This window comes from Microtus oregoni, unplaced genomic scaffold (assembly GCF_018167655.1).
Source record: "Microtus oregoni isolate MIOR12 unplaced genomic scaffold, Mior012 000016F_ref0000370, whole genome shotgun sequence".
NCBI lineage: Eukaryota > Metazoa > Chordata > Mammalia > Rodentia > Cricetidae > Microtus > Microtus oregoni.
The window spans coordinates 22,385,671-22,407,760 of NW_024543075.1; the positions used below are offsets into that span (position 1 = coordinate 22,385,671).

Genomic DNA, 22,090 nt, shown 5'->3' on the forward strand with positions numbered 1-22,090 from the left:
AACTCCCAGACGCTTACGGGACAGTCAGCCTGGCTCTCGCAGTGGTGAGCAAGAGGCCCTGTTTCAAAGAAGATAGAAGGCAACAGTTGACACCTAAGGCTGTCTTCTGACCTCCAGATGCATGGTGCTCCAGATATACGCGCGTGCACCCCCCCCCCCACACACACACAGAGAGAGAGAGAGAGAGAGAGAGAGAGAGAGAGAGAGAGAGAGTTTAAATATGAAGCCAAGGGAAGAGCAGCTGTAGAGCGTCCCTGAGAGTGAGATTGAGGACGTGGGACTTCAGTTGAAAGCTGGAGAAGGCTTGGCTTAGGTGAAGCAGGAGAGCAACAGTGGGGTCTGCTTTACATTTTAGAAAGAGCCCTCTGGCTGGGTAGGAAGAGTGGATTTCAGAAGGTAGAAGCCCATGAAAGTTTTCATTCATCTTTCAAAGTATAAAGCAGACAAAGCAGCTCACAGAGTCCCAGCAAGGGGCAGGCCGGCTTCCCGCTAGTGTAAGTTCCTCCCCATCCAAACTCCAGCAGTGCCTTTCCTGACCCTAAGGTGGGAGCTGACCTCCCAGCAGGTAGCTGCATCATCGCTCACTAGCGTCCTCTAGTGAGGGAACACTCACTGATCTCGCTCTCTTAGGAGGTCTGTGAGATAGCGTGTGGACACCTTGAACCCACCCGATGTCGAAGGAATAGCCTCCCACACTAGAAAGGCTTGAACAAGAGCTGAATGAATGAAGCTAGAAGGAAAATCTGCATCCTTGGGAAAGCTAGACATTATCAACCTAGAACGAGAGTCCGTCACACCCAAATTTAATTCAAGGCCCTCTGCTCCCCAGCAGATGAGAAAGTTGGGTACATGAAGTCACCTCTCTGAGGTTGCATTATTTTCTTATGTTAAACTGGGGGTGGGGGGAAGCCATAGGCATGGTATAGGAATTACCTCATAGGTCACCACAGGGTTCTAAAAGACCAAGAAGCCACAGCATTTCTTCCTTTACCATACGTGTGCTGCTAGAGAAAGGCAGGGTTGGCTCAAGCCAATACACAGCCTGGGACTACTGAACAATTATGAATGAGATCCTGTCCTTTTTATGAAAATTAAATCTTTATTATTCTTTTGTACACATGAGTGTGCCTACACGTATACGTGTGCATCACCTTCATACCATCTACCTGTGAAGGCCAGAAGAAGGTGACAAATTCCTAAGGACTGGAGTTAACCGAGAGCTGTAAGCTGCCATGTGGGTGCTGGGAACTGAACCCAGGTCCTCTTCAACAGCAGTAAATGCTCTTAACTGTCAAGCCATCTTTCCGGCCCCATTCTTGCTTAAACTCTTATGTTCAGCAAGTGTTTATCGAGCACCGACCAGAGGTACAAGGCAGCCAACACCACCATGTCTTTCCACAGTAAGCGGTCTAAAGACAAATTCCCTGCTGGTAGGATGTAGCTGGCCCTGGGCCTCGCCAATGCACCATGTGCTCAAGACTAACCAAAGACAAAGCTATAGAAATAAGCCTTTGCATCAACTTTGAGGCTCATGCCCCAGGCAAGGGCCCCTCTATGAAAACCTGTAGAGAGTACCCATGCTGAATAAGCCTAGTATTTGCCAGTTTATCATCTCTCTAGAAAAACCAGTGTAACTGAAAGCCATACAACCTGTCTCTTAGGAGACGATGAGAAGCAATCGTGAGTTTAGCATCAGAGGAATGGTTGAGGAGTCTGTTGAGTTAACCAGATCAGAGCCAAGGAGAACCCCATGGGGGAGCTGGTAACTCCAAGAAAGAAAAGAAATGGAAGCTGTGTTTGCTGAAAGGCCGGAGGGAAAGTATACCCACTGCTCGAGTTGAAGCCACTTCAACTCTACACCCTCAGTGTGGGCACAATGGCTAACAGCACAGGCTTTAGAGTCCACAGGACATAAATCAATGCCAGTTATGCCCATGTACCAAACCAAATCACCTTGGGTAAGTCAGCAAAGCCCTCTGAACATCACTTTCCCAACTATAAACAGAGAGAGAAACATGCCAGTACAGTAAAGAGCTAGGCACTGTGTTTGGTACTGATGCTATGCATACTTTTTATATTTAGATAGAGAAAGATACTGGGTGCCATGAGGCTTGGGTACTGGAACCCTAAATAGAGACAGTGAGGGAATGAAGAAAGCAGATGTACACACACACACACACACACACATACACACACACACACACACACACACACACACACACACACAGGAAAGCAGGGATTGGGTGGGCATATGCTCTTTCTGAGACACTAGGAACCCTCTGGCAACCAGGAACCCTGGAGCATCTATCAGGTACAGCACACGGTTGGGGTTGGCTAGTCTCAGTAATAAACCTCTGTAGGCAAGCAGCCTCCATCACAAGCATCAAGACGAGGAAGCTACAGTTGTTCGTCTTTGCACACACTGATCAATCACCCCTAAGCACTCACACTCGGACCCTGAGGAGAACCCTGTCACCCCTCCAGAGCCTGGTCCATGTGAGAAAATGGCTTTGCCAATTTCTCATGGGTCCAAGGCCTTGGAGTCCTTGACAAGGCTGCGCCCATGTCAACAATGCACACTCACCCAGGAGGTCACTCACTTCGCTCACTCTGCTTCCTACAGAATGACAGCTGATCCCTCTGTCGAGGAAACTGTACTGAGCCTGCTTTTGGAAACAGAAGCAGAGGCTGAGGGTAGCTCCAGCGGTAAAGGGCTTGCCTAGCGCACACAAAACCCTGAGCTCCAGTCTCTGCACCAGGCAGGGTTGGGTAGGGGAGGAGGAGAAGAAAGAAAGAAAGAAAAACTAAAAGAAAGAATCAGAAATATGCTACTGGGGTGTTCTTGGGGACAGCTATCTCTTTGTGACTCTGTCTCCTTGTCTTTTGCGTCTAACCATATTTCCTGCAGACCAGTTCACTTTCCTTGCCCCAATTTGAAAATCCTCTTAGATTGGGGTTTCTCTAGCTATAGGCAAAGGCAGTGGGCTAGACTGGAAGAAGGAACAGAATCAAAGGCTCATTGATCCTCAACCCGGGAGCAGGCTCTCAGCTCTCATTCCTAGTCCCTGCAGAGACCCATTCTCTGAGCTGAAGCAGGCACCCAGTGAGGGTCAGAGAAGGCAGCTGCATGAGAGCCCAAATCCAGCCATCCATGGCTGCCTCCCGCCGCTCCTAGTGGGAGGAGGAGGCACAGACAATAGCAGTCAGTTACCTAACCTTCTCACTGCTTCCCAGCACTTCTCAGAGCCCAGCGGGCAGCTGATGATAACTCAGGGCATCTGACAGGTGCATCTGAAGCTTGCTGCCTCTCCGGCATCCAATCACCAGGTGTCTGAAGGGGTTACACGAGCAGGCAGCTTCTGCCCTCATTAGGAGCTCTCGGGTGGGCAGGAAAAAAATGATTGTAAAAAGGGCGTGCGATTCATCAGCCAGGTGATAAGAAGGGATGGAGAGGCCCCCAGAGTTCAGACCTCCAGACCCGTGCCAAGGAGGCTCCTCATTTACAACTCATTTGCAATGCATATTTAACAGGACTCAGGCTTACACTTGGAGAGATCATTGTCATGCACAGAAGAAATTCTGCCAGCGTGTTTGCTCGAATGATCCTGCGGGAGGAGAGCAGCCTAGCAGGTCTGCGCAACAGCGTCTGCCCTCCAGGAAAACAAGACCTCAATCAGCCCACAGTGATGCAGACGGCGGCAGACCACACTATTCCCGGATAGACAACCAACTAAATAAAGCCTTGGTTACATCATGCAGAAGGCCAGACAGAGGGAAAATTACAGAGGCTTTTTCTTTCTTTCTTTTTTTTTTTTTTCCGAGAGACCGTGTGAGGATGATCAGGCTAATCGTATGCAAGTCTTGTACTATGAATGTCAAACTGCAGCCGAATCACATAAATGAGCTGTCAGTGGCTTGGTCAGAACTCCCCGGAAAAGAGCCTCCCTCCCCAGTTCTCAGAGCAGGCCTCATTTTGCCTTGATTGATAAGCACACACCCTAGCTTGGCAAAGAGCTTTTTAATTTTATGGTCCAAAAGCCACAGGGTCCCCACTATCTCTAAAGAATTACACCACTGTCCAACACTATAATTAAGTGTTAAGGTCTCTGTATTAAGACAGACAGGAGATCAAATCCTAGCTAACACTTATTGGCTGTGTAACCTTGATGGAGCCACTAGCCTCACCCCCACCGTGTGTGCATGTGTGCGTGTGTGTGTATGTGTGTGTGCATGTGTGTGTACGTGCGTGCATACGTGAGTGTGTGTGATTTGAGATAGGGTCCCTCACTGAACCTAGCTATTAGACTGGCTGGCAAGCCCTAGGGATCCTCCTGTCTCTGCTTCCCAGCACTGAGACTGAACCCATGAGCCACTAACTCCTCTGAACTCGGTCCTTGTACCTACACACAAACATTTTACTGGCTGAGCCATCTTGTTAGCCCTTACTAAAGCTTCCCATTTCCTCCTCTCTAGGAAGGGGGACTATATGGGCCCCGTGGGGATTAAATATTTCATGTGTTCCATGCCTGGTGCTTCTTACAAAATGGAAAGTCAAGAGATACTGGCTGCAGTGGAGGAAAGAAGAGATTGAATGAAAATTATACACCTTCAAGGAGCTGCGGGATCGACGAGCACCTCAATAACAAGTTCCTATGGTGCTCAGAGAAAAGGAGCAATTTTGATAGCAGATGACAAAGCATTCTGCTCTGCTCTCCTTGGCTGTGCCAGGGAATACAGCCTCCTGCTGTGCCTTGACATACCAGGCACATCCACGCAGTGGGCCTTCCCAGGTGATGTTTCTCCACCTGGAATGGTCTTCCTCCAGGGAGTCACTGGGCCTGTTGTTCACTTCCGGCATAAATCTTCAAGGGAATGCCCCATCTTATAGCTCACTCTTCATACCTCAGCTAAATTTGCAAATTCCCCTCACCTTGCTTCCGTTTTCTCCCTAGTACCTACCATCTGATTTTTCCTCAGTATCTGTGGGGCACTTTGGTTTTAGACCCCCATAGATACACAAACCCATGGACACTCACATTCTTTATGTAAAATGCTGCAGTATTTACATATAGTCAATGCATATTCTCCCATTTATTATACTTTTTTTTGAGACTGAGTCTCTCTCCATATAGCGCAAGGTGTCCCTGAGTTTAGAATCTCCCTGTCTCCGCTTCCTGAGGTCTGGAATTACAGGTATGCACCGTCATGCCCAGGTTAAATTCTCCTCTATACTTTGGATCACCTCTACATTACTTGAAATATTTAATGCAGCATCCATGCTATGTTAGTTGTTGTACTACATTATTCGGAGAATAATAATTAGAAAAGAATCTACATGTTCTTGACAGGTACAATTTCTCATAAATGGTTTTCAAAAAAGGTTGCGTGAGTCTGGATGGGGGACCCAAGGACACCAGAAGCCTGACTGTGTCCCTCTGATTGTCTCAATCTATAACCTAACCTGACCCACCACCTATGTTGAAAGGCAAAGTTTTATCAGCCATGCATAGCCTCACCCATCCCTATGCACAGTGCCTGAGCAACTGTGGTTCCACAGTAACACAATTGTTTGTCTTCAATAACAAAACTATCCAACAGATAAAGTACTAGACTGCAACTTCCATGAAGACAGGACACATTCCCAGGGACCAAGTCAGTGCCCAAGACCTAGGAGGTGCTTAGTGAGAGCTTTATTCAGTGAGGGAGCTAGAAATGTCAGCAAACCTGTGCCAAAGTATGCTGAAGAAGGAAAGGAAGGGGACACAAATAGGAACAGAACCTTCATTAGAACATACAGCATTCAAGTGCCAGAGGGGTTCCAGAGGAGTTGTCCAAAGAACGATGGTCCTCTGAGTGTGTTCCCATTGGAGAGGGACACACCACCGCCAGTGGAAACGGATTTACACAGTCTCATCTAGCTGCATCTCGTACCTAGTGCCCAAACGCTGGGAGAGACCCTGATGCAAGACCAAGTTCAAGAAGATGACTCTAGGGGCTGAGAAGATGATGGCTCAGCAGTTCAGAACACTAGCTGCTTTTCCAGAGGACCAGGGTTCAGTTCCCAGCATCCACATGGTGACTCACAATCTTCTGTGACTCCAGCTCAGACAATCAAATGCCCTCTTCTGGCTTCCTTAGGTACTGCATGCATGAGGCATTACATACACATAATCTGGCGAACATTATAAGCACAAAATTAAAGTATAAGTGGAATAAATAATAAAAATAAATGTGATAAAAAAAGACTATCTAAAGAGTGGAACTAGGTTTTGGGCAGGGGGCATTGTCTTCACCATCAAGTCTTTGGTACTGGATTGTCTGTTTTTAAATCTATAGGTATTTCATGAACCAACAAAAAATATTTCCAGGAATCATACAGAGAAACCAGCCCATCTCCATTTTGTTCCTAAAAGCCCTTTTGAGTCTGCAGTGAAGTTAATTTTCTGTTTACTATAAAAGTTAAATTTCTATTTCTTGGAGCTGGGCTGCAAAGTATCCCAGTAACCATGAACGTACAAAATACAACCTCCTGGAGCTATCTTTTCTCAGAAATGTTCTACACCCATTGTTCTATGACCCACTTTCCTTAACGACCTGGTCTTGCTCCTGTAACCGTGCTTACATGCAAATCCCCCACCCCATGGTCTTGCCCTATTCAAAGGGCTGGAGAAATTGGCTCAGGCTGGTCTCAGGAACTCGACATTAGGAGACAGCCGCCATTTTAGCTCTGATGTGTACACAAATAAAGTTTGCTTTAATTTTGCCATAATTTGAGTCAGTGATCTTTCTCCTCACATCTGTGAGATTATGTTTCTGTATTTCGAATTCTCTGATATCTTGAGACCTTGCTAGCCCTGGAGAACCTGTCCCTCCCAGGGCTCATCATTTCTATAGTAAAAGACTGACCTGGAAATACAGCTTTCCTACGAAATCAAGCCACCTAAAACCTCACCACCACCTCCACCATCACCACCACTACCTCCATTACCACCACCTCCACAGCAGCACCTGCACCAGCACCAGCAACACCAACAACACCACCTCCATTATCACCACCACCACCACTACCACTACCACCACCTCCATCACCCCCACCTCCACCACCACCTCCACCACCACCACCACCACCTCCACCATCACCACCACTACCATGACCACCACCTCCATTACTAGCACCACAACCTCCATCACCCCCACCTCCACCACCACCTCCACCACCACCACCACCACCTCCACCATCACCACCACTACCACGACCACCACCTCCATTACTAGCACCACAACCTCCATCACCCCCACCTCCACCATCACCACCACTACCACGACCACCACCTCCATTACTACCACCACAACCTCCATCACCCCCACCATCACCACCACTACCTCCATTACCACCACCTTCACAGCAGCACCTGCACCAGCACCAGCAACACCAACAACACCACCTCCATTATCACCATCACCACCACTACCACCCCCACCACCTCCATCACCTCCACCTCCACCATCACCACCACCACCTCCTCCATAGTCATGTCCTTGTTGGGCTCCTACATTCCAGGTCTGGATATGAGCCAATTGAGGGGCAATCCCTATACTGCAGTGTGGGAATACGGTCCAAGAATGGAGTTGTGTAGATTCTAAGTGTGAAAAACTCCAAGAAAACAAGACATGAGTATCGTGTCCTCAGTTTCTTCAAAACATAGAATTGTTCTTAGAATGTGTTTTTGTGCTCCTCCCAGGACAGGAGTGAGTTCACTTCAGCGGTTGTTACTCATGTACCTCTTTAGAAAAACATGTTTTTGCCTTACATGGCTGGTCCTTGTGATTGTATACTTTACTCAGATAACTCTTCTTAACCCTCAGAATATAAACTGCCTGACACCCTGAATAAAGCTGGCTGTTGCATGAGACTTTAGTCTGTCTTAGTTGAGGCAACTCTTATAAAGGAAACCATTTAATTGGGGTTGACTTACAGTTCAGAAGTTTAGTTCATTATTGTCATGGTGAGAAGCCTGGTAGCATGGAGGCAGACGTGGTGCTGGAGCAGTAGCTGAGAGCTCTCCATCTGAATCCACAGGCAGCAGGAAGAGAGAGTGACACTGGGCCTGGCTTAAGCATCTAAAACCTCAAAGATCACCCCAGTGGCACACTTCCTCCAACAAGGCCACACCTACTCCAACAAGGCCACACCCCCGAATAATGCCACTCCTTAGGAGCCTATGGGGGCCATTTTCATTCCAACCACCAAAGTCCGCCTCATTTTTAGGCCCTGCTCTCCAAGGTTCATGAAATCTCTTGAGCAGTAAACACTCCAGAGTTCACTGAAATGACTGATGATAGTCGATCCTAATCCTCCTCCTCTGACCTTGCCTATTCCCTTCCACAGACTCGTGCCCTCCTGTTCCGTCTGATTCCTCTGCCTTTGAGGGACTCTGGTACTTTCTTAGGTGGCTCTATGTGGAGTGCCATGCCCTCTTTTCCTGCACTTAAAAAATTAGTAATAAAAACTGCGAGATGGGTGAGGGAAGACCAGAGAATGATGTCAAGAAACTCATGCCCATGAGACACGTGATACAAAAACAAGAAGGTCTCAAAATGGCTGTCCTATGTTTCTGGAGTGCATCCAACAATACTTGTGCCCAAAATTGGGCATGTAAAAAGAAAACTATACAAAGGGAGAGGGTAAAGGCCCTGGCATATTTTGCGGGAAGCTGAAAAGTTTAACCAACTATGACCCAAGCTAGACACATGGTGTGACAGGCCAGCCCCACCCTGAGCAGCTCCCACCCAAGAGAAGAGTCATCAGAGGTTCGGAAAGAGAAGTTTTCTGAGCACTGCTTTCCCGACGGTGGGTCCTGACATTTGTCATCAGATAACCACTGACAACTCGCAGAGTCAAGATCATTTTCCTTAAAGGCTTCTTAAAATCATTAGAGCAGGAGGCTTCAAGAAGGAAACTCAAGAAAGCACACGGCAGGGTATTATTTCTTGATAGTTCAGTTTTGACTGTGGGGGGGGGGAGGGAGAGAGGGAGAGTAAGATTCAGAAGAGCTATTGTTGCACAGAGGGCTTCGATGTGTAAAGGCGAAAAGCCACTGACATAGAATGAGGAAGGCAGTAATCCCTCTGTCCTAGACAACATCTGAACTACTCCCTTTTGATCTGGACTTCGTGTTCCATAAGTGGAGTGTCCTGGGGAAGAGTGCTGGGCAGTATGCCGGCAAGGGCATTGGCTTCTCGGGAGCTTGCAAGGTTGTATGTTAGGTATGGGCTAATCCAGAGGAGCTAAGCTGCCTCATGTGGGAATGAAAAGATCCCAAGACACTAGATGTGCAAGTGGGAGCCTGCCAGGGCTCCTGCACAGGATGGACTAAGACATGGAGCTAGTTAGCAGGAAAGTAATCCTTACTATCTACTTTGCAACCCACTTCCCTGGGTTTCCTGCCAACTGCAACTGGTTGACCCTGGCTCTAGTTTTTCCTCTGATACCCTCCTCCAGACTAGCCTACCCCTAAGGTATTCAATATCTATTGTAACCCCGTTAAACTGTACTTAGAGTGGCTCTTGGCTCTGAATGGTCCCAGGGTTTTCCAAGGCTCACCATTCACAGTGGTAAGGTATTCCCCATGGTAACCTCATCTCTCTGAGCATCATTTTATTTTAACATAAGAACACTTTCTCTGGATGCTGTTGTAAACCTGATGTACACCCTTGCTAGTGTTTTGTCCTCCTCCTCCTCCTCCTCCTCCTCCTCCTCCTCCTCCTCCTCCTTTTTCTTCTCCTCCTCCTCCTCCTTCTCCTCCTCCTCCTTCCTCTTTCTCTCCTCTCTCCCTTTCTTGATGTCCTCAATTCTCTAAGCCTAAAATGTCTCAGAACACCTAGAACAGTGAGCAGCAGAGTGTCTAAGGACCCAGCTCCTGCACTCAGACAATCTGGGACTTGTATGCTACATAGGCCACTTAACAGCCATATGACTATTATGAACTCTCCCCACTGTGACCCCTTTGTCTGAAAATTGAGTGTACATCCTCAGGGATATGAGGCAGGATGAGGATTCAATGAGATGGTCTCCTTGAAACACCTGATACGTCATAAGTGCTGGCAAGTGTTGGCAGAGTGCACAATAGGATCAGGGTCTTGAAGTGACAAGCTTAGGCACCGGATCCTTTGAATGCTTCTGTTGCATAGATCGCATGTCTCAGGTCAGAGAGAATGAGCACTACAGCCAGGAACGGTTCCAAATGTCCAAATTTCTCTAAGATTTGACTTCAGGGTTTTAAGTTTTCCAACTGTGCCAAAGAGAACTGTGCAGAAATGAACAACCACTAACATTTCCTCAGGGGGTGGCTTCAACTTAGCCTCTCTCTGGGGCCCCAGGGACCTGGACTTCTGGCTCAGAAAAGTACATTCAGACAGGCCAACCTGACGGCTGAATTAAAAGGCCACTGTACAGAAGATTTGGTTAGCAGACAAAGTCAGTCAGGAAGGGACCGAGGAGATGGTTCAGCAGGTAAGGTGTGGGCCAGGCGAGCGTGAAGACCCAAGTCTGCATCCCCAGCACCCATGTGAAACCGGGAACAGCATGAACCTCAAAACCAGCTTCTGGGGCGTGGTGGGTGATGCACAGACCCTAAAAACGTGCTGACCAGCCAAACTAGCCAGAATGTTCCAGGTTCAGTAAGGAAAGTCTTTCTCCACGTGCCTGTTTCTCACCCATCTCTCATACCCAGTCTCCTGGCCAGGACTTGACCAACAGAAGCCACCATTTTGCAGAAAGCTAGGCTAACCTGACGAAGAGGGACCACCTTCCACCTCACAGATCTGCAAACATTGGCTCTCACTCTCTCAAAGTAGCAGGGCTGACTTAAGGCAAGCCCAGGGCAGGGGGAGGCCTGGGAGTTAGTCTCCATGGGCTGGAGGCAGTGGCTCCTCAGCTCTGGTCTCTACACAGTCGGAGAGGGAGGAAGAGTGGAAGCGACAGCAGGAGTTGTTGGGAGAACTGAGCGGGAGAGAGCAGGTCCAGTCCTGAGTATGAGCTGGGCATACAGGCAGGGATCAGAAAAGGGGGCTGCAGATAGCTGGGCGCCGTCAGCTGATCCCTCATGCTTAGTGCCCAGATGGAGTTCGTGAGCTCCTACCTGGAGCTGAACCCTTAGGTTCTACCCCCAGCACCACACATTCTTAGCTGTGTGGTTTGAACAAGTTATTTAATCTCCCCCCTCCGTCCCCGCTCTTCTCTTCCTTCATGTCTTTCTTCTCCCTCTCCCTTGGTTTCCTCATCTATAAAACAGAGTGGATGTTAGTAACTACACCGTAGGGTTACAATAGGATTACATGGGGAAAGCCCACCTCTACCCCACCCCCAACGAGTCACTGGCATTGCCACCAGCAAGGGTTGGAGGTGACAGAGCAGAGTGAACCCCTCCAGACCTGAGGTTATTCTGCGGTTGGAACCACACCTTCTTCCCTGTAGTTCTTAAGACGGCCTGGTAGTGGTCCAAGTTGTCATGGTCTTCCGTGCGGCAGGCGTCAGTCAGGGCCTCCCTCACCCTCTACCCTGCTCTTATCCTGCCTCCCGCAGGGAGCTCCCTGGCCTGTCTCCAGTGCGATGTTGCCTCCCTTATCTCCACGCTAGTCTGGGACCCTGCCCCAGCCACACCACAGCACCAGACAAAAGCTGGGCGGGTCTTCTCGAGACCATCGCATCACTAGGCTCAGCCACACCCACTCGGATTAGGCTCTGCAAGTCTTGCCTGCTGGCTTTTGGCTCCGCTATTTCCTCTGTTTATCGTGTTCTTCCCTGGAGACTGCAATCAGCTCTCCTCCAAGTTTCCCACCATAGTCTCAGATAAATGAGATCTCTGCTAGTGGCAGACAAACCACATATTACACTCCTTTATTTCCTTACAGCCTGTCTTAAGGGCACGTTTTGTTTGCTTCCTGTTCGCCTCCCGTTATTAAGAAGAATGCAAGAGTCATGTGTGTGCCTCCAGCCTTCCTTGGGAGAGTAGGGAATACACATACTGAATGCGCCTGTGAAAGACCCAGCATTCAAACTGAGGCCTGCCCTTAAAGCCCAGACTCCCGACCAAAATTCCGCCACCGCCCATCCACGGAAAAGTGATTCAATGAGGACAGCCGACAGGTTAAAAGCTGGGACCCGCACAGCTCTCCTGGACATAAGAGCGGTCCCTGCAGGAGGGGGAGACAAGTACTGGAAAGCTCTGGCGATTTGGCACCAACTCAAGCCAGGAGTTCTTGCTGTACGAGGCCCTTGCCAAGATGCATAAGGAGATTCACAACACAGAAAAACGGGATTCTGGACCAGGGGCACTGACTGGAAAGTTTCACAACGCCTGAGATGCTGAGACCAAGGAAGGAACTGAAGGCATCCTCTAGACCAGGCATAGCCACCTGTGGCCCGCCCGCATGGAACCGAGCATGGGTGGCGCCTGCCATCTAGTGGACAACAAGGCGAACTCTTCCTGCGTTCTCGAGGTTCTCGCACCACAGCGGGGGCGACTAGGATTCCCGAGAGCAGAAATCCGCAGGGGAATTACGTTAGAATGGAGGAATGTGGATGTCGATTTGCAGGCCTGGAGTTGAATCTGGGATTTCCGCATGTCTAACAAGTCCCCAGATACTGCCTGTGCAACTGGTTTACAGAGTGGCCAGGGGAGCGAGGGTTTCTGAAGCAGAAACACAACCAGCAGGAACTCTGCGGCATTAGGAAGCCAGGCCACAGGACTGAGGGCAGAAGGTGGTGGAGTGTCAGAGATCTCTTTAAGTCAAAGGGGGGACTGGATGGGGTGTTGTGGTGCCAGAAGGCAACCAGCGTGCCTGAAATTCAAAGAACAGAGCTGGCTCACAGAATGGACAGATGAAGAAGATACATGCGTGTGACAATGGAAACACAAAACACCCAGGCAGGCCCTAAGCCTGGTGCAGCCATGGCTATGGCCACCAGCATCCTGCTCAAAGTAACCAACGCTCTGTCAAGGAAATGGCCACTCAGGTCTGACTGCTACTCTTGCTGGAACCATGCATTCAAATTCTTTGTCCTATATAAAGATTTTTCCATCTTATTGGGTTTTTTTTTTCCCTTAAAAAGTATAAAAGTCAGTCTGGGGAGATGGCTCAGTGGGTAAGAATGCCTTCCGTACAAGCATGAGGACCTGGGTCTGAATCCCCAGCATCCATTTTAAAAGCCAGGTGTGCACACCTGCAACCAAGTGATATAGAGTGACAGAGACAGGAGGATTGCTGGGGCTTGCTGGCTGCCAGCCGAGCCCCAAATTCAATGAGAGAAATTAGACCAAGAGTGATAGGTCCTCTTCTGGTCTCTGTGCTTGCTCATGGACACACACACACTGACACACATGTGTGTGCACACACATACACATACATACATCACACACATCTACATACATATATCACAAACACCCCCCACCTACCATTAGCGCACATATACACAGACTACACATACACATACATACACACATCACACATACACACACACGCACGACATAAGCCCAATTCTTTAGGAGGTGAGGCAGGGGGGATCATGAGTTCAAGCTCAGCCTGAATAATTTAGTGAGCTTCTATCTCAAAATGAAGTTTTCAAAGGGGCTCAGGTACCCAGCACTGGTCTGGAACACACGAGGGTTAATCCCTAGTAGCACAGAAAACTGAAATTAACACAAAGACACAAAAAGAGATGATACTGCCCTCCCCTACCCTCCCCAGGTCTCCACTCCCAAGCCTTTGTGATCCCAATATCTGCATCCCAGTTCGTATCTTCCCTCACCTTTCTTCCCATCCTTATTAAGCACACACATACTCTTATACACAGGCAGTACCTATCGCACTTACATATCTACTCAACACGAATTCATACCAGCTATTTTTATGAAACGTGCCTTCCTACACAATGGCTATTGATGTTCCTCTAGGTCAAGGAGCTCTTCTCAGGAACAGTCAAAGAGCGAATACTCTAGGCTTCACAAACCATATAGCTGCTTAACGAGTTCTGCCATTTGATTGAAAAAAAAAAAACCCACCATATAAATGAATGTGATTGCAGTCTAATAAAACTTCATTATAAACGCTGGCAGCAGCCGAGATTTGGCTCATAGGCCACAATTTGCCAACGTCTGCACCAGGTCAACACCTGTAACTGGGGTTTTGATTATTCAGACTTTGTACTTCTGAAGTTTTGTAAGTAAAAGAAAAATGCAGTATAAATTTGAATGAAAGTATTTGGAGTATAATCGCACAGCCTGGTGAATTTTTGTAAACTGCGCACCACTTGATAACCAGCTCCCAATCAGGATATGACCAGCTCCATATTTCAAGTCAGCATTTTAGTGACTCCCTAACACCCCATAAGATGGATCTGTTCTGCTCAAGCTGATTCCAGTCTTCACCACAGTAAATAAACATGGCTCATTTGGTATCTGTTTCCCTGCACTCCAGTGGGACAGATTCCCACACAGAGTCCGAAAGTCACCATACATATGTGCTTTTGAATGAATATTCTGGGGACTCCCCGAAAGTCACATTTGCAGTCCTGGCAGCACCTTCCTCAGTGAAGTCCCTCAGGCATTTAGACACAGGGGCTGTGCTGTCTTCTCTTAAGGTTGGGGACCTAAGGGCATTGCCTGGCCTTGAATGTCCTCATAACACTCGGTGGGGGGACCAGGAATAGATTGGGCAACCACAACTTCCTCCAGCTCTTTGAGATTTTAACATCCAACACATCCACCTACAACTTCCAAGCCATAGAGGAAGCCGGGGAGGGGCCCTGGCCGGTGCCGTGTGCAGATGGCTCTCAATAAGACACTGAATAGGATACACAGCACTGTAGACTTGGGGATGCCACTTGACTCAGCTTCTGCATTCCAGCCGGGGACATCGACACCTTGCTGGGCTTATTTCAAGGGCATCTGCTCCCTGACCAATGCATAGGAAGCTTCCCACAAGTTGTACCACACTGTTAGCTCTTCACACAGCAACAGCTATGGACATGATACCACCTGAGGGGTCTTAGGTGGCAAGGGCCCCTCAATTCCCAGACTCACTGGGGGTGAATGGGTGGGTGAAGCCAGGACCGTTCCCCCAACACACACACACACACACACACACACACACACACAACAAGAGCATTCTTCCAAGGTCAACATTTAGTGTTTTTTAGCTTCTCAGTGACCTCTGTGACACCAACCAATCAATCAGTTGAGGATGAAATGGGTGGGGGCTATGACAGAGCCATAGTTGTCAAAGCTCAGCTACTGGACACCTCAGACATGAGTATAATACGTAAATTCTATCTCAAAAATTAAAAAATAAATTCTGATTTTGAGTTTGTTATTTATATGGCAAATTGTTCAGCAAGAAATAAATGGATGTCTGCAATTTACTTTGAAATGTGTCAAAATAAGATGGATGGGTGGATGGAAAGCAAGACAAGCCGGACACATGATTGGTCAAGTGTGGTCACCGGCAAAGGGAGATCTTCGGAGATGGATGTGTGGATGCCTTCCGTACAATTCTCCTGACTGCCGGCTCATAGAAATGCTTCATAATAAAATCCTGAGGAAACCAAAAAACTAGGAGGAGTTGAACACCCCTATTCCTCACACCCCAAAGTGTCCCCAAACCCCACACTGACACGGTGCTACAAGCGGAAAGTGCCATGGCTTGAAACACTAAACGTTGTATAAAATAGCCTTTAGGGTGTGTGAGACAGAAGAATTTCATCGTCTGTGTGAGTCCCACCTTCAACATATCTCACTATGTTTATGCAGAGATTCCAAACTGGAAGCATCTGTCATCTAAGACACTTGTGATTCCACACTTCTCAGTGAGGAAAGGTGCTTATTTTGAAAGCCTGACACCAACGTACCATCCCTGGGATTTGCGTGATGAAGGAAGAGAATGGACCACATCCTTGTCCTATGTCCTCCAAACTTGTATTGTGTGAGGTGTGCAGATATGCACACACATATGTATACTCACATGTACCGAATAAGGAAGTGTAGTTTTTCAGAAATAACCCAGAGAGTGAGCTGGGGATATAGTTCAGGAGAAGGGCATTTGTCTGATATTTGCAAGACTCTGAGTTTAGTCGTCTCTCTCCCCCACCACACACATGTGCACGCACACACATGTGCACGCACACACCTTTACTCACTGAGCCATCTTGTCACATGTGTATGCTCCCATTCCCTAAGCCCTCCTTTCCCTTTCTGTTTTGAGACACGTTGTTTTCAGTAAGTAGCCCAAGCTGGCCTCGAACTCATTCTGTAGCCCAGTGAGGCCTTGAGCTTGTGATCCTCTTCCTCAGTTTCCAAAGTGGCTGGAGTTGCAGGAATAAGGCACCATGCCAGGCTCAAACTGGAACATCTCTTCTTTAAAAAGACTCTATGGAGGAATGGTTTTGGAGTCAGAGACTGCCCCCTTGTGGTCATGAGCTGCTAGTTCATGGTCATTTTTTAAAAAAAAACGAGGCCTGACTGATTCTAATACTTTAGAATATTAAACCAGGTGGATTTTTCCGTCACCACACTTCTCATTTCCCTCTCCTATGCTGCAAGTAAGTAGTCATCTCAAAGAAAGTGAGAGGTTGAGAAAACATAGATACAACCCGCAGGTCCATTCTGACTCTATGTTCAAATACCACAAGCTTAGGAGGTTTGAAGAGCAGTGCACATTAAAGAGTGGGCTGTGTAGACACGGTGCCTGGGAAAACGTAGAAGTCAGCTTTAACTTGGCAAGAGAATGGAGAGTTTGCCTGTGTAGTGGGAGAAGAGCTGAGGAAAATTCCAGAATATGCTTGAAAAATAGTGAAAACACAATGCCTAATGATGCAATGACTTGGGGATCAAGTGAACTGATAAAAAAAAAATCTTTAGACTCTCATTTCTGATGGTCTGGGGAAAGAAGCCTCACTTAGAAAGCAAAACGCCACCCCAAATCTCTTTCTCTGCATGCCTCAGTGTACCCTTGCAGAAAGGGCTCAGCAAACCTAGCTCGTTTCATTTTTCTCATTCCTTTGCCCTAGCTAGGCAACAGTCATACTGTAAGAGGCTTACCTCGGCCATGGCTCCCGTGAGGACCTTCAAAAAGCCCCGCTGGCATTCCCATGGGACCATCACAAAATTACCACATAACAGTCAGTATCCATGAGACCCTTCAAGGCAGAGACCAAAGTTCATGCATCCTTGGGTCCTTCATGATTGAATGGGTGGATGGATGAATAAATGAATCCCTGGAGAACCATCTCACCTGCCTACTGATAGCAACAGCAAACACCTAATCACCCCTAACTACTTCCCCATCTCCCACCGCACCCCTTAGGCACAGTGTGTGCCCAGGCACCCAGGAATGCTCTCAGGTCTTTGAGTCTCGTCCTACCATATTGACCTTAGAAGAAGGACACCCTCATGGAATTCCACATAAGGCTCCTCAGGGCTTTGCTTTTGTTTTTATTTTCCCTTCTTTTTACTCTTTCCGTCTTGCTAAGGGTCCTTGTGTAAATAAACACCTTGTGGATGTGATTATATGCACAGGATCAAGTCAGCCAAAATCCCAGCCTGGAAGACAGCTGGCCTCATGAAACCCCACCTCTAGCTGAAGAGCTACCTTCAGTTGATGGCTCTGGGGGAGGGACAGTCATTGTCCTCTAGGGATGTGGCCTTGGAGAGGCTACTGATGCTTCAGGATGGGGCGCTACAGCCATGCACAGACAGGCAGCACAAAGCAGACATGGTGGATTATTGATCGGTTCTTTAAGAGCCCCTGAAGTTGATAGAAAAAAGCAAGGGTGGGGCTATGGGGAGAAACTAGGTGGGCAGGGATGGACTGAATTTAATAAAAACACATTAAATGCTTGTATAAAATTCTCAAATTAAAAGAAAATGGGGCTGTACTTAACGCAACCCATTACTTTGTATACTAACTTAAAATTTAATTACCAAAAGAATACAGCCATAATGTATGAGATGGGAATGTCAGTTTTTCTGTTTCTAAGAAGATATGAATCAAAAGAGGTTGAATATTCATTATCATTATCAATATCATTATATGCTTAGGGACCCAGATTAACTTCAGGATCATCACGTGACTCTGATCTCGTCCTATGACACTGTGCTGCCTTCTCGCATAAGGTCACAGGGCACAACAATGCCAACATGGTTTCCTATGCTTCTAGAAGGGCCGCTGCTCTGTGTCTTGACACTGTCCAGAGAGCAAGGTGGTCATGGGTTCAAGGGGCGAACCCTGGTCCCTTGATCACTTGCTATTGACACGGACTGTGTGCTCAACTGTCTTAGAAGACTAAGAGCGTGAGATAAAACATCTCCTGAATCCAACTGCAGAAGACACCAATGCAATGTGAGGCCTCCCATCTAACAGGATCCTCGATGGTATTCTGATTCTACAAATGTGTAGTGATGTCAGCCTTAGCAGAGGCTGGGGATGGGTCGTGAACCAAAAAAGGACCACTCTTCCCTTCTGGGGCTAAGGCAGAAGGAAATCAAACCCAACACTCTAACTGTCCAAGTTCAGTTCACTCTGCCATGGACGACTAAGTCATGGAAGTTCAGGGGCTAAAACCAGTTGAGCTCTGCAGAAGAGTTAAATGCCAAGAGAAGAAAACATGGCAAAGACAACCACACACAGGGCTACCAGATAGAGAATTCCTGGAGAGACTGGGGCTGACAGTAATATCACAGTGTCAGATTTGGGTGTTCTGAAGAAGTTAGGAAACCCACTGGTGGGGTTCGGGAGTAGAACTGGCCATATTTCCATTCTGATCATGGCCTACAGAAGTTCACAGACAGCCTGCATGTCAGTAGCCAGGGGAGATAGAAAACCCTGTACTCAGGGAGAGGCTGAACTTCTGAATAGCGTGTGCCACCCAGGTCTGATAAGTGTCCTAGGTTGGTGGCTAGTGGAAAGTTCTAACCCTACAAGTACTTCCAGGGTTTGTATGAGGTGAGACGCAGGGCCACTTGTGATACAGAACTGCTGGGAAGACCCCAGGCACCCTCTACCTCTAGTATTAGAATCAATAAACAAAGCCATGCTGGGCACAGCCTGCACCTGGCCTGTGAAAGAGAGATTAGCGGGGCACAGTGACACAGCAGCCCAGATGTGAAGGAAGCCCTTTCTGCCTGGGACATTGATCAAGCTGTGCAACTTTGTCAAGCCTGAATCCCTGCTTGCCTGCGAGGGCAGCCCTAGTCCACTGAGCAACCTCACAGCCCCACAATTAAAAGGAAGACACAGACACTACATGCCGTTGTTTAATTAATGCTATCATGGTCCTAATGATGGAAAATTGGATCCTGAACTTTAAGGGTGCCCCATCTTTTCTACCTTCCATTACTGAACTGGATTTTGGTTCCCCAAATCTTGTTAGAGCCTGCATCCTGGCACCTGTAACCATGACCTTATATGGCTACAGGGTTTTTACAGATACACTCAAGTAGGGGTGAGGTCATACTAGGTTGGGGTGGGCTGCAGTCCAGAAGCTGGCATCCTACCTCAGCAGAGGCAGAGCAAAGAACACATACAGCGATAGAGCCAAAGAACTCTAAGACCATCAGCAGCTAGCAGAAGTGTGGAACGGACCGTAGGAGCCCTGTATAAGGAATAACACTTCTGATCTTGGGCCTAGGCCTCCCACCTCCAGGACTCCCCAAGAACACAAGTCTGTGCTACTTTGTTGCCATGGCCCTAGAAAACAAATGTCACAGCTGTATCCCAGGACTGCCTGAGAGTCACTGGCATTTTAACCATTTAAGCAGAACATCTGACCTTGGGCTTAAGCGGATCCTGTACCCTCATATCATCATCAAGACTCCCCAGGGAATTCCCCTAAGAGCTACCGTAGCTAACCCAGAAAGGAAATAAATGGGGGGGGGGGGAGATGGAGTAAAGGAACTAAAGTGAGCGAAACCAGTGACTTAGTACATATAGAAGGATGCTTTCGAGTCAAATGGGACCTCGCCTGGGAAGTGAGTGCGGGTGTCTGCTGAACCTGGCTCCTGATGGGTAGAAGGATACTGCTTACCTCCTTAGGGTACTGCAGTATTTCAACAAGATGTTGCCTGTAAGCACTTTCACAAAATGATGACATATTGCATAATATTCAAAAGCCCTGTGCATGTCAGCTACCGTTTTGGTACCACTGCTGGTGAGAAGTCTCATTTTTCTATCTCAGTTGTCACAGTCATAAAACGAACAAAACAAATATTTGGTGAGACCATCTGAGGATCTAAATACTCTATAAATGGGGCTGCCCATGGTAACCATTTTGCACCACTAGGGGGCAGCAGAGCCTCAGTTTTCTCCCTAAGACACGCGAGGCTAGATTATCAATGGTGAGGCCTAGGGACAGGCTTCCTTTGAACTTGTTGCCATAAAGACTCTGCCCCACCCCTACCCCAAAGCATCCCACTAGGAGACAGCTGCCTCTTCCCTTGGCTTCTCCTTGAAAGAAAAAGCCTCTTGATGAAACCACCGCCTCTAAGAACTCACTGAGCGTCTGACAAGGATTTAAATTTCACAGGGATACTTTTCAACTTTTATATGGTTTAGGCAAACCCCTGGCAAGCCAGGGCTCAGTACGTCAGTGCTGCTAAACCATTTGGGGGGCCTCGGAGACAGGCCAAGGTACAAAATCAAACCCTTCATGGCGAAATGACGACGCCCCGTTTATACAAATTAGTTACATAAGCCTAGGAGACATAATTCCTTCATGCCGCTGGGTCTAGTTTTGCCCCGGTTTTACCATGACGAGTGGGTTAGCACCTGGCACCCCGGCCCGGATGAATTCCTACGTAGCTTGCGCATCATGAGCAATCGCTACAGAAGGGCAGAGAGACCTCCTTTCCGCCCCCCTTACCACTCCACCCCTCAGCAAACTGGACTGTTTCTCTGTCTTATGCAATGGTTCAGATACACAATAGTGTGAAAAATATTAGATGACCAGCATAGCTTCTACCAGGTTAAAAAAAATATTCAATTACATCGAAGGGCCCGCGGAGTTCCCTAAAGGGCACAGTCCTTCCCTTCCTCTTTAAGACATAAATTCTTCCAAATTTGGTCTTGGTCATCAAGACTCTATGTTCCATTGGAAAAGTCTAGGGAAGGAAGTGAGTATGCCCTCTTGGCTATCTGAATAAGGGCACAGGACTGCACAGAGAGACACAGAGAGGACCAATAGGAAACAGAAGGCAGACCTTGTAAAATCCCGAGTCCTTAGTGTGTCCTCAATACAAGGAAACCATAGATGTTTGAGACAGTGCGGAGATGTGTGGAGATTACCTTGATTTGACTATTACATATTGCACATGTGTCAAAATACACAATGACCACAATATATACAATTATCATATTTCAAGTGCACATTCTATTTTTTTTTAAAGAAAGAATGCTGGGGGGCTGGGTTACAGCAGCTGAGGCCAGCGTAAGGTGCTGAGAACATGGCATTGAGGGTCCACAGTCTGAGGATTTCACTGTGGAAAGGGGCCGCCCCAACATCATGCCCCTCCATGCACCCGTAGCCTGCAGTACACTGTCCTCCCCTCCCTGCCTGATCAAGGAATTGGGGGGCTCCCAGCGCCAGGGCAGCGCCTCGGGGTCACCTACCGACAACAATGAGGACCTCCCTTTCAATGTGAGCCTGGATGTAGATGCGGCCGCGGCGTTCCGTGTGGTCAGTGCCACAGAGGCTGGGGACATTCATCACGCAGCGCTTGTGGACATTCATCATACAGGCTGTGAGGGAAGAGATAGTGGGGCATGGCTCAGGCTGGTTCAGGGTGGCCTAAGATGGCCCAAGTTAGGGGTTTCAAGCATCTGTTGTACCTGGGCCAGCTGATACCTTCCTGTTCCCCCACCCTCAGAGCCAGTAGCCCCTAGCAGAAAACAAACCATCTTGCCCAACATCAAATCAAAAGGACTTCTCCCAGTCTGTCTCACAACCCTGATGGATGAAAGAAATTGAACTTGGTCATCCTCCTTGAAGGTCAAGGGTACAGCCTGAAGCAGGTGCCTCTGTACTTCTGTACCCCAGTGG

At 48.0% G+C, this 22,090-nt stretch overlaps 1 protein-coding gene across 2 annotated transcripts in view; it reads right to left on the minus strand.

Moving 5' to 3' along the window:
* The window catches only part of Prkcb (protein kinase C beta), a 341,534-nt gene that overhangs the window by 148,900 nt on the left and 170,544 nt on the right, over positions 1–22,090 (minus strand). For both annotated transcript variants that reach the window (XR_005975798.1, XM_041667187.1), the window contains exon 5: positions 21,661–21,789. Coding sequence is in view for 1 of the 2 variants with exons in the window: in XM_041667187.1 (XP_041523121.1) it covers positions 21,661–21,789 (129 nt within the window). In the remaining variant the exon portion in view is untranslated. The remainder of the gene's footprint in view (positions 1–21,660; positions 21,790–22,090) is intronic.